This window comes from Sarcophilus harrisii, chromosome 1, assembly GCF_902635505.1.
Source record: "Sarcophilus harrisii chromosome 1, mSarHar1.11, whole genome shotgun sequence".
Taxonomy (NCBI): Eukaryota; Metazoa; Chordata; class Mammalia; order Dasyuromorphia; family Dasyuridae; genus Sarcophilus; species Sarcophilus harrisii.
The window spans coordinates 470391114-470405435 of record NC_045426.1 but is presented as its reverse complement, the minus strand read 5'-3'; the positions used below and the strand labels follow the sequence as shown (position 1 = coordinate 470405435).

Here is a 14322-nt window from a genome sequence, read left to right as displayed (position 1 = left end):
CATATAAAAATTTCTCAGGCAAATAGAGGTTGAGAGAGGAAAAAATTAAAGAAACCCTGCTCTGGACCACTCATATTTCATATACATTAGTTCATAATTTTATTTTGCTCTTGAGTCTTCATTCTCCCTTACTCCAAATACTCAATTGTTGCCAAATTTTACTGTTTTTTTTTCACCAGTATGTCTCTTGCATCTGCCTCCCTTTTTTTACCTATTCCTATACACCTTACTCTAGTTCAGACCTAAATCGCCTTTTGGCTGAACTCTGATAATGTCTTAAATTCATCTTCTCACCTCCTGTCTCTCTCTACTCCAATGCATCCTTCAAACAGCTACCAAAAATATTTCCTGAAGTACAAGTCTGACCATGTCAGTCTTCTATTCTATATACTCTAGGTCAGTGGTTCTCAAACTTTTGTTCCTAGTATCATAACACTATTAAAAATTCTTGAGAATCTGTTCAAAGAGTTTTTGTTTATGTGGGTTATATTAATAGATATTTACACATTAGAAATAAAAGCTAATTTTGAATTTGTACACCCTCTGAAAAGGTTTCAGAGACCATGAGGATTCTCTGGATCCTACTTTGAGAACCATTAGAAATCACTAGAATCTAATGGCTCCCGATTTTCCCTAGGATAAAATGGTTCTGGCATTTAAAGCTCTTCAGAACCTGGATTTAACTTACCATTTTAAATCGTTTTACACATTATTCTACTTCATGCACTCCATGCTTGAGCCTATTGGCCTTCTTGCTGTTCTTCACATAAAACATTTGCCTTTATAGTGGTCATTCACCATATTTGGAACACACTTCTGACCTCTTGGAATCCCATTTTCTTCAGGAACCAGATCAAGTGCCACCTTTCGTAAGAGACTTTTCTGGTTCTTTCTCTCCCCAGATGCTAGGGCCTTTTACAAAAAGGTTAAATCTCTTTTGTTTGTACTAAGTATATGCATGTAATCCCACTTGTGGAAACATGAGCTTATTGAGGGGAAGTACTAGTACTGTTGTACTATCATTTCAGTATCCACAGTACTTTGCAGAATACTTAGCATAAAGAACTGTTTGATTATTTTTTAATTATTTATTGAATCATTGATCTCTATATCTGTTTTTTCCCTCTCAGTCTCTCTAGCTATACTTTCCTTTTTCAAACCATGCTATTTCTGTCTTAAGAATATTACTCTTTAACATCTTCCAATTATCCCTCTTGGACCAAATTTTTGGGTAGAAATTTAGACCATAGTATTTCTCTCAGTTCTTTGAGAACTTGCTGGTCTCAAGTCAGGGATGCAACTCAGATTATACCCAGTTTTCTTCTCTTCAATCAATTAATCAAACAATAAGCATTTATTTATTCATTCTTATGTTTATTTTTAGAGACAATCTGGGTTAACTGACTTGCCTAGGGTAACAGAGCCATTAAATGTATGAATCTAAATTTTAAGTCAGATCTTGACTCCATGACCAGTGTTCTATACATGGTACCACCTAGATGCCCCTTAATAAGCATTTATTAAGCTCTTAATTTGTAACAAACACTGCCCTAAACTCTGAAGATACAAAAAAAGCAATAATAGTTTCTGTTCTCAAATAACTAGATGGAAGGTGTCATAAACTCTAACACCATTAATTAGGACATAAGCTTGCTGAGGGGAGGAACTGACAATTTTTTGTTTGAATTTGCATCTCCAGTGCTTAACACAGTGCCTGGCACACAGTAAATATTTAATAAATGTTTATTCCTCACTCCACACTCACATTGCTCTTTAGGCTTCTTCAGATCATTCTGTCCTCTCACGTGATTATTTTTCATGTTCTCAGTATCTTAGCCAGGTTGACCTGCAGTTTCTCTGTCTCATTCCTTCCATCCCTTCTTCTTCCTCCTTCCCTACCCCCCTTCTTAAATCCAGCTCTCCTCTATCTCCATGTCTTTGTTCTTTCTGTACTTTCAATATGTTTTAGGAATTAAAGATGGACAAGCAATGATATCAACAATGGAAATTCTACTCTGTGCAATGCCTAGAATTGCAGTTTGGCTCAGATCAATAAAAGAGTCAATATTGTAGTCATTTTCAGTAATGTTTGTGATTCTATGATTGTGTTCTCATTGTGATCCCTTTTTTTTGGCAGAGGTACTGGAGATATTTCTCCTTTTGCAGTTCATTTTACAGATGAGGAAATGGAGGCAAATAGGATTACATGATTTACTTAGGGTCACACAACTATCTATCCTTACTGGTTAACCATGCTAATTAAATTAAGGTGAACTTATTATTTTGTTTATATTCTTAGAGTCTGGAACATAGGGGCATTTTATGTGTTTGTTGAATGAATAAATAATTATAGAATTATTATTTTTCTTTTGATAGTATAGTTCTCTTCTTTCATAGGCATTGTAAGTGAGTTACTCTATTTAAAATATGCATACTAGGATAAATCTAAATGCCTAAAAAGTCCCATATTTATAAAATGATAGCTTAATTATGAAAAGGACAAAATAAGTAAATTACTTAAAAGACTAATAATTTTCATATGAAAATATTGCAATAAATTGAGAGAAAATCTAAAAAAATGCAAAGGCCGCCTGAGACTATAACCCATTAAAATCTACTATAATAACCAATAACATTTTAATATATCTTTAAGATTCATAAACTTTTCATTTCTACCTCCACAACATCACTCCTATCATCTCTTTTCTGCTCATATAACCAGCACCTTAACTCAGGTCTTTATCACCTTTCAGTTGGAAAAATGTAATAATTTCTTAATTGGTGTCCTTGGATCAAGTTCCTAACCACTACAATCTATTCTGTATACATCTACAAAGGGATTTTCCTGAAGCACAGCCATGACCATATCACTTGTTTATATCACATAACTATATCACATGACCATAATATCTGACTATTCATGTCCCTATTTGGGATTTTCTTGGCAATGATACCAAAGTAGTTTGCCATTTAAAGATTATTTTACAGATGAGGAAACTGAGAAAAGTTAAGGTGCAGTGACTTGGCAGATTAAGAAGTGTCTGAGACCAGATTTAAGTTCAGAAACATGAGTCTTCCTGACTCCAGGTCAGGAAGTCAATTCATTGTGCCAATTGCTTCCAACCATACTACTACAATGCTCAATAAACACCAATGGCTCCCTATCACTTCTAGGTGATACTAATATAATAATTTTGTTTCATCTTTAAAGTCCTTCACAACATGACTCTCATCTATCTTTCCAGTTTTATTATTTTGATGAACCCTCTATCTACACTATGGTACAGAAAAAATGGTCTGCTTGTTTTAATCACACATGCAATTCTATTCCCCATTTCTGTGTTTCCGCATAGAGGCAGGTAGGAGGTACATTGGACAGAATACTGAAAATGGAATCAGGAAGAACTGAATGAGAATTTTCCCTAAGACACATACTATTTGTATGATGCTGGACAAATCACAACTTTTTGACTTCAGTTTCCACTTCTATAAAACAGGGACAATATTAATATTTACCTTATGAGATTATTGTGAGGACCAAATTAGATAATATATGTAAAGTATTTTGCAAATGCTAAATGTGCTTTATAAATGACTATTTTTTACAAAAAATAAAATTACTATTATTTTGGAACGCTCTGAATTTATATACGGGTACTTATTGACAACTTATAAAATGGATTCTCTTTGCGAGTAGGGGATTGTTTCATTTCTGTCATATTTGAGGCAGCTACAATTGTGTTCACTCATATAAGGTGCTTAATAAATGCTTGAACAGCTAGGTGGCACAGTAGATAAAGCCCCAGGTCTAGCATCAGGCCCAAGTTCAAATGCACTGTGACATTTAGTGGCTGAGTGACAGTGGACAAGTTATTTAACCCTGATTGTCTCAGTTTCCTTATTTGTAAAATAAGCTGAAGAAATGCAAATCACTCCATTTTCTCTGCCAAGAAAATCCCAATGAGTCATAGTCAGATATAACTGAAATGACTTGATAAATGAAATGAAATAACAACAAATCAATACTTATTTATTGACTGATATCACATTTTATGTATGCCATATCCTCCGAGTCTCAAAATAATCTTCTGAGGTTGGCAGTACAAGAAATATTCTCAGCATTCTGATGGATGAGGTAACCGAAGCTTGACTTGATCCTACCTATAAGTGTTGAAACTGTGCCTTGAATTCTGGTCTTCTGATAATAACCAGTAATATTTTTATTGTCACACTACAAGTCTCTGTAACATTCAATCATTCATTGCCCCCCCATTTTTCTGTCTTTTCTCTATTCAGTAAATTTTTACATGCTATTCCTCATGCCCAGAAAAAATATTATCATGCAGTACAAAGAGCCTTAAATATGAAATTATAATATTCAATTTCAAATCCCAACTTTTCTGTTTACTAGTCATATGACTATGCCAGATATTTAAATTTATTGGACCTCTGTTTCCCTGTTTGTAAAATAAGAGCCTTAGTATAGATGATCTCTGAAGAACCTTTTGACTAAATGCTTTATCAGTCTCTTTCCACATTCTTGAAATCCTTCCTGACCTTGATAGACCAGTTCAAGTACCAATTCATTTAATGCTACCATAATCTCCCCAGCTAAAAGTGAACTCTCTCTCCTTGAAAAATCCAAATATTCTATTGTTTTTTCTATTTATTTATTTTGTCACATATTATATTATGTTATAGTTACATATATATTCTAATATATTCTTCCTCAAACTAGATCACAAATTACAACAATTCAGTTTAATTTTTCCATCTTTGTACCCTTAGGTACATAAATGTTTGTTGAATTAAAATTGAAAATATCTAACCAAATATTTAACTGCTGGTAATATATATTGTAAAACATTTGATACTTTTAAGTACTCCCACACCCCAAAATGACAAGTGACTTGGTTAAATGATAAAAGAATATGTACAACATAAGTTTTTAAAATATTAGAAAAGAGAGAAAGTAAGAAAAACTTTAATTACTGCATTTTAGTCAGCAAATTGGCAAGATGACAGTGAGATAAGTAAAGGACAATTGGTTAGTAGGAGATGTCACCAATATTACTAAGAATCTGAATTCATTGGTCTTTCTAGTTAGCACAAAAGAAACACAGGGCCACATCTCAGTTCCTGGGACCTATTTTCCTAATTGCTGGAAAGGGGCTGGACCAAATGGAAAACACTTTACCAATGTATGAAGCAATTATCAATATTAATAGTTGCCATAGCGCTTGATTCAGATTAAGAATAGGAGCAATAAAAGGCAAGAGGATAGATAATGTAATTCTCATACTTTAGAAAGAAACAAGGGAGGATTTTAGACACCACCTGTAAATCTGATTTGTGTTCAAGGGAAGATTGGAAATACTAATAAGAGAGCATGATTAAAGGTGGGTTTGTGGTTATAAATTGTTTTCATAATGGTGATGAGGGAGGCTGACATATAGTATAATAAGAAGATGGGAATGTCAGCATCTATTTTTATTAGTGTCATGAACAACATATAGTGTATTTAAATTATCTTCATTTCTTTTAGTATTTTGGTAACCAGTGGCTTCAGAAACATTAAAATCTCATACATAAATATATATATATGTAAAATATAAATATCTTACATAGATATTTGTGAATGTATATACAGGTATATATCTATCCATCTAATCTCTCTTTCTATAAATATCCAATTAAATTATCATTGACCTTTTTGTAGTCCTAGAACTGGTAGTATGGAAGAATACAATAGTTAGAAATATATTCATATTTCAGAAAAATTTTGGGACTTTTTTTAAATCAATTTATTAAATTGTGTTAATGTAACATAAATAAAAATTGGATTAAATAGATCAAAAGAATATACTAAAAAGAGAAGAATCTTCTGGGTAACTAGCTACATGTAAGTTTTTCTCCAAAGTTATTTATGATAATATTTTAAAATATCTTGGTCTGGTTTGTTTAATATTCCATATCTATCCATTTTAGAATAATATTCCCTTTTAAGTATGTCAGGATAGATAATAATAATTATAAGAGCTATCATTTATATACACTTATACATGCCAGATACTATGCTAAACGTTTACAATAATTATGAGAATCCTGGGAGGTAGGTGCTATTGTTATCCCCATTTTACAGATGAGGAAGATGAAGTAAATTGAGATTAAGTAACTTGCTCAAGGTCACACAATTAGTAAGTGTTTGAGTTTATATTTGAACTAAGATCTTTCTAAGTCCAGGCACAACACTGGTGCCATCTAACTGAGACACCTATGTCACTATTATGGATATGCAAAGGACTTTATAGGTCATCTAATCTTGATGATATAAATCCTCCTTGAAATATGAAATCCTTTGATAATATCTCTGACAAGTGGCCATCTATTGATTTTTTTACTTGATGACTTCTAACAATGGGGAATACATTAGAAAGCATGATGTAATAGAAATTATATTGCATCTGAGTAAAAAATCCCATGTCCAAATTCCAACTTGATCTTTAAGTACCTGTTTGAGCTTCGTTCAGTCATTTTATATCACTGGGCCTGTCTTTCCTTACTTATAAAATGAGTTGAAATAAATGACCTCTGAGGTTTCTTCTAGTTTTGAGTCTTAGAATCCTATTTATAGAGTGATCTCATTCAATCCTGGCACAAACCTTCTTGTTAAGTATTTTTTTTTCCTGTTTTTATTTTTCTTATATTGAGCCACCAGAAGCTCCTTACACTCTCTCTAGCACAGGGTTTAACTTGGGGTCCATAAACTTGTTTTTCAAATACTTGGATTATTGTATGTCAGTGTAATTGATTTGATTTGCAATACTTTATATTTTATCTTATACATTTAGAACCTTTTTTTCTGAGAAGGGGTCCATAAAATTTATCAGATTGGAAAAGAGGTCCATGACACAGATAGAAAAGTTAAGAGCTTCTGTTCTGTAGGATGAAACACAAACTCCTAATCTGGCATTTAAGTCATACTACAATCTAGTTTTATCTTGGCTTTAAAGCCTAATTTCACATACACTTCTATTTCTTTTTAAACACTCTACATTTTAGAAAAAAGAAAATAGGACTCTTAGTTGATCTTTGAACTCAGACGTTTAGTTCTCATCTCTACACTTATATAAGATGTCCCTGTCATATTACTGGGCTTCATTTCCCTTCATATTCAGTAAAAACTCACCAAGCATTTGATCATAGTATGTGCCAAATAAATACTTTACTAAGTGCTCAGTCCACAGAAACAAAAACGCAACAATGCTTACCTCCAAGGAACTCACATTTTACTGGGGAAGAAAAACATATATCCAGATAAAAATATAGGGATTAAATACAGACATTTTTTGGAGTTAGGGACAACATTAAGACTAGGGGAATCAGCCTCCTATAGAAGATGGCATTCGAGAAGATCTTTGAAAGAAAATAAGGATTCTTTGAGGCAGTAGTGAGGAGACAAAGCTTTCCAGTAAAGGAGAACAGTTTCTCTCAGTGTCTAGAAGTAAGGAAAAATTAGAATGGAACATATAGAGCACCACAAATGAGTCTATATGGCGAAGTTGTATGATGATAAAATTTTAATAACCATTTCTCTAGGAAAAAATATATGAAATACATAATACCAAATGGTACCAAATGGTAGGCATCGTTAATATTTTCCCTATTATTTTCTTAGGCCTAGAAATCAACAAAGCAATAAAGTCTCAATTTGTAGCATTTGCTGATTTCTGAGGTAAACATGCTCCCATTGAAATTTTAACAATTGGTTTCTGTGAGCCAGAATAAACTGGCTTCAGCTCATCATCGATTTGGCCACAATTGAGACATCACTTTGTAGAGATGGGTTGGAATGAAGCTGTAGGGCTTTAAATGCCAGACAGAGGCAGTTTTATTTTATTCTAGAGGCAATAGGGAGCCACAGAAGCTTATTGAGTAAGCCAAATCCATTGGTTTTCATTCTGTCCTTTGGAGTTATAACAGCAGGGTATAGTGGAAAGCTGGATTTTGAATCAGAGAATATGGGTTTTAATTGTGGTTCTGTCATGTACTATTTCTGTATAAAAGGGTGCAGTTAGACTAGATAATCTTCATGTTTCCTTCTAGTGCCAAATCTGTGATCTCATATTTTTACTTAAAGATAGCTCCTATGCCCCCATTCCCTCCCCAAACTTTTCTTTTCTAGGCTAACTGCCCCCATTTCCCTCAAGTAGTCTTTTAATGACATGCTTTCAAGTACCCTCACTATCTTAGTAACCTTCCTCTAAATCCTCTCAGATCATCAATATTCTCCTTAGAATATAGAGTCCAGAAAAGAATATTGTACTCCAGATTGGCTCTTTCCAAGTAGAAGACCCTTAGTTTCAAGGAATCTTGTTTTTAATGAGATCTAAGGTCATGTTTTGTGGCTTTATGGGCTGGCATATCATAATGATTTATATCTTCCACAACCCATCATGAGTATGTTCTATGAAGCCTCTTTTAATAATTGTAGTCTAACAATTAACACCAAAAAAAAAAAAAACCAAAAAAAAAAAAAAACAGCCCACAGATCTTCCAACAGCCAGCACCACACTATCCATATGTGGAGCCATAAGTTACATCAAATAGTGAAGTCATTCCATTGATGGTAAATTCTTTAACTTGAAAAGACTACAAACCAAAACTAAAGTGGAGGGAATGTTGATGACTGATTTTTTATTTGCCGATTATTTGGAGATTTGCACATATTTATGTACAGATTATTTCAATGTGGCTTCTGCAATTAAGATGCAACAAAGTACAGATCGATTCTCTACCATGTATTATCAGTCCCCAAAGAACTTTGGAATTGATTGCAAGACATTGGAGACACTGGCACAAGACTGTCCACTATGGCATGCTGTCATCAAAGAAGGTGCTGTGTTCCATGAACAAAGCATAATTAAAGTGGCTCAAAAGAATTGTGAGATTCACAAACTTAAAGAATCTACACCACCCATATTCACATAGATGATTTGTGCCTGACTTGTGATAGAGCATTTTCAGTTCATGTTGGTCTGATCAATGACAATAGAACACACTATAACTTGACTGTAGTGAACATGGTGATGCTGTTTTGGTCTTCAAGAATTAAGGACAATTCATGAACCAACTTCCTTAGTAGTCTGCCTCAAAAGTCAAGCATATAACTGACTAAGAAGTGAAGAAATTTCCATAGATCAAGTGACAGCAACCAACTTTCTTGTATGTGGAGGAGTAGAGAGAAATATTAATTTCTTAGCAGGTGGATTTTCCTGGTATAAGAAGGAAGTGCTGGACTCTATCACTCCTTCTTTGTGGAAAAATCCTTTTCTGGGAATCCCTCACATAGGGCTTTGTCCACTAATGTTGCTAACACTAAAAATGGCAATGGGCTTACTTAAATCATCCTTTTGGAACCAAGTCTTGAAAAGTCAAATGTGCTATATGGAAGTGAGAGAAGTCACTTACTCTGCTAAAGTATTAAGTATAGAGGAACAAGCCAATTTGAGACATTCTTGTACTTAATAACAAAGTGGATAGAGTTTGGGCTTAGTATCAAGAAGATTTGAGCTGTAATCTTTCCTCAAGTACTTACTAGTTGTAAGACACTGGGCAAGTCACTTAATTTCTCTCAACCTCAGATTACTTATCTGGAAAATGAAGATAATAATAGCACCAATTTTCCAGAATTCTTGTGGGGTTCAATAAACAAACAAGCTTATCTATCTATATCTATCTGTGTGTGTGTGTGTGTGTATATATATATATATATATATATATATATATATATATACATACAATGTAATACACATGTAAATATATACACACATATACATATGTTTACACACAATATTTCAGATACCTGTATACATGGTAGCTATTGTAATTTCTATATGAATTGAATTATACCATTTGTAACACACCTTCTATAACATACCACTTGCAATATTCTATAAATTATTAAAAAAATTAATTTGAAAGACTAAGCATACAAGAAAACATTATTGAACACTTAGAATCAATTACAGATTTGAAATAAATAGCAATTACAGATTTGAAATAAATAGCAATTACAGATTTGAAATGAATAGTAAAGAGAATCAAAGAAGTCCAAAAATATTTTTTGTGATTTTAAAATTAGAAGATAATGCAAAACGAGTTTGTCAAATGTTATATGTCTAAAGGGAGAGGGCTATATGTGGGTGACAGTTAAATGATTGACTTAGAAACCAGTCACTTCCATATTTCTCATCGTAGTCCAAAGAAGAATTTGGATATCTATTACAAAATATTCTCTAAGAGCCTAAATTTATAAAAGAAGTTCAAATAAGGCAAATATTAAAAGAAATAATTTAATACATTAAGAAAGAGTGCAAATTTTATCAAGTGATAACAATAGTACTGAAGTATATATAGCCTTCTAAGAAGTGCATCTTCAATTAACAAGCATACTCAATTAGGAGAATGAACAATAGGCAACACAGCATTTGTTAAGTTAGTTTGTATTTACAAAACATAAGCATGATTGTTTTAAAAAAATCTGTTTGTTTTATCTGTTAAAATGTACAGTAAAGGTTCTTGGAAATTTTAGATACTTAGGGGACACAATTTCCCAAGAATTTCTTTTGAGAACACATGTACCATTGTCATTTTGGAAAAGGTATGCTTCTTATTAATTCTTCCTTCTAATGCATGAATGTAGAATAACGGAAGAATGAATAAATATCTCTGGCAAATGAAAAGCATTTCAAAAAAATAAATATTTTAATAACTTTCTTATTATTAAAGTTTTATAAAAGTATGTTGTCATTCACTGGCATTTTAATAGCCTATTTTTAACCATATCCAAACAATTCACTTTACTAAGGAAATCTGATATGCTTTTAAATTATTCTAAACAATTAACTAAATAAAACCTTTTAGAAAAAAATTAAAATATGAAAATATTTAGATCACTCTCCTAAATCAGTGTATTACAAAGTCTTTTAACCATGATTATATCTATACATAGCATGCAATTGATGCAATCAATTAATTAAAGCCAAGGGGGTGGTCTTTGGTCCCCAAATCATCTCAAATGGTTGTCTACATTAAGATAACCAGTTCATCATTTAAGAATATCTATATAGACAATATTATCTACAGCTACATCTCCATCTATTAAGTAAAGTATTATCCAAAGAAAAAACAAAACAAAGCAAAACCTCTTTGTTTAATTATCTGAATATTATATAAAACTTTTTAGGTTTGAACTTTCATATAATTGCATTGATTCCTGAAGTCAGTGAAGTGACAAAACATTTTGGGTAAATTTACTTTCTCTGGGTTTTCATGACTTATCACATATATTGAGATGGAACTCTCTTTAAATGTTGCCACGTTTTACCTAGATAATTTTGGACAAATGTTTGAGTTATTTAAATTCATTAGATCAGTGTGGAATTGTCAACAAATGAATGTAGGGTACAGATACTTAATAAAATATTCATTGAATTTACGTAAATGAATTATTTTGTTGCCTAAAACAGTTAATGATTTTGTCAGAGGGTATGTTGTCTAGTTTTTCTTATTTTTTGTCACAAAACAGTGATATCCAGGTTTAGTAGCGATAATTAATTCTTTTGATTCAGAATAATGGAAATTGACAAAGGTGATTTAAATGAATTCTTACCTGAGCTCTTGTACCAGAGACTCCACTTGAACTGTTGACAAAAAGAGAAAGAAAAAGTCAGTTTTCTCTGTTTCATCCCAATCCTCTGAAATGCTGATGGGCATGGAATTGTTAGTAAAATCTTATCCCCATTTTCATTTGGTTAATTTTTCCATGTGTGGGTTTGCCCCACCTGGACTACAAACAAATGAGGAAACTCTTCCTACTTCTCATCTCTCACTAAAAAGGGCAGATCCTCATGGTTTGGAGTATATTGAGCTTAGTATTACTTCCTTGGTGAACTTGGCTCCCTCTCATTATAGAAAATCTACCAGCAAGCAACTATATTCTTGTGGAGACTATTTCAAATAAAGTGGGCGTGAATCTAAGTGAAACTAAGAACTACTGACTTTTATTTTCACTTTATACAAGAAATTATATTTTATGATTTATTGGACATCCAAGATGAATAGATAACAGATCCATTTGAATATTTGAGTTGAAAACACTATTTGAAAATATCCTAATTTTTGTATATATATATATATATATATATATATGAATGTACATATATATATATATAAATTAGGATATATATGAATATATTTGTGCATCTAAGTACATATGAAAAATAGCATGGTATAGTGGAGGAAAATCGTTCTTAGTGTCAGGAAAGAGCTGGCATGAATTCTTTTTTCCATACTTGCTATCTGAGTGCTCTTGGACAAATTATCTTTCTGGGCCCCATTTTCTTCATCTTTACATTGGGATAATTATATTAATAGTTAAGTGACTACTCTGAAGCATATTGTAAGAATCAAATGAGCTAAAACATTATAGACCATAACAAGATATCACTTATGTAGATATACGCATATCTTTGTGTACATAAACACAGAAAAATATGTGTGTGGAGAAAGATTTACAGAGAAATACATAGGAAAAAAAAACAGGTTCAGAGAACGAGTCTGTACATTTTATAGAACTATGTTTTCATCAGTGAAGGACAACCTCCAGTGTGGAAACTCTCTTTTGACTAGTATAACGCTTCTGCTGTTTGTAGTAGGTATGAAACAGATCATTTTCATTAATTCTTTGAGAGTTGCCTTGGGATATTGAAAGGTTAAGTTATTTGTCCATCTTCATTCTATTATATGTCAGAAAAAGGTCTTGAACTATTCTTTATCTGTCTTCATCATCTATCAACAACATGCAACTTAATATATACATATACATATATATATATATATATATATATATATATACTACAATTTAATAAAGTAATCAAATGATTTGTGACTTCATATACTTATATTGTGAATGGCAAAATTTCATTGCTCAAATAATTCCCAGAACTATATTAGGCAAATTAAGTGTCTGTAAGAGAAGAAAGTAAAAAACTTCAGGCAGGGTGATAGAAATAATCTTTGAAAAATTAGTTAATGTAAAGGAAAATCTTGACTTTATGACAGATTTTGAGATGGGAATGTAGAAAATTAGTATTTATCAATATCTGTTCATACAAGGATAAACAGCAGATTAGCAGATAACAAGTGGTTTCAAAGAGTATTTTTGTAGCATTAGCAAAGACATTTATTTCACATCTGGGAGAGCATTCTTGTGTGTGTGTGTGTGTGTGTGTGTGTGAAAATGAAATCCAAATTAAATTTCAGATGAGATTCACTTTTCACACTTTGCAATCCAAATAACCTTCAATAAGAATATGTCTTTTAGAAGTTAAACCAAAAAATCCAGGCTGTTCTGATGAGAGCACCAATCCAAATGCCTGGAAAGCATATCTCATTTTGTTCTCTTAAATTTTAGTATATTATTAATGTATGAATTTTGAGATAAAAAGTTTAATGCTTGGGAATTCTGTACCTCATATATATTGGTCCATAAAAATATTCTCTACTTGCATCCTTGGTGCATTTTTAAAAGTCCCTGGAACTCAAATTAGAAAAGTATATAGAGTAAAAATTTTTGTTTGAGTAAAGAAAATTCCAGGTCTCAATTGCTGGTGACCCTACACTTTGGTTGTCATGGCAAACTGAAAAATTTGTAAATCTGCTTTGAGCTTATTTTTTCTAATTCTGTTGTTCTGGGTTTTGCTTGAATATGAGTTAGCAGCTTTAGTTAAATAATAAAATAGGTAGATAATAAAAACATTTCATTTGCTAGCAATTTTAATCTGATGTTCTTAAAACATTTTATAAATGTGATTGTTTTGTTGCAAGTGCTATTGTCCATTTTCTTAGCCAGAGAAACTAAAATTGAGGAATGATTCTATCCAGAAGCAATGGATCTCCTTTGCTTATCCTCTCACATGCCATTCTGAGCATCAAATTTTCCACTTAGAATTAAGGGTCACAAAAATATTACTAATTATAATAAAAAGTTATTTTCCTTGAGGGGTTATAATGCTAGTCAATCTTGCTTTCCAGATGTTTAGATCATCAAGGGCTTGTTTATATTTCAATATTACATTACCATCTGTTGCTTACAAAAAGAGAGGGCTAACCGGCAAGTTAAGTCTTTCAAACATTACTTTGCAGAGCTTCTGAAAAATCCCAGAGGGGCTAGACAAAAAACAAATAGTCTCCTTTTGCTGGGACTAAGTTTAGACTGGAAACCACTAAACTAGGTAATATAAAATTAAAACCTGTTAT

The 14322-nt window shown here is 32.2% G+C and overlaps 1 protein-coding gene across 6 annotated transcripts in view; it reads right to left on the bottom strand.

Moving 5' to 3' along the window:
• The window catches only part of ST18 (ST18 C2H2C-type zinc finger transcription factor), a 326074-nt gene that overhangs the window by 108758 nt on the left and 202994 nt on the right, over positions 1-14322 (bottom strand). For all 6 annotated transcript variants that reach the window (XM_031946404.1, XM_031946408.1, XM_031946407.1 and 3 more), the window contains one exon: positions 11675-11705. In XM_031946404.1, the coding sequence (XP_031802264.1) occupies positions 11675-11705 (31 nt within the window). The remainder of the gene's footprint in view (positions 1-11674; positions 11706-14322) is intronic.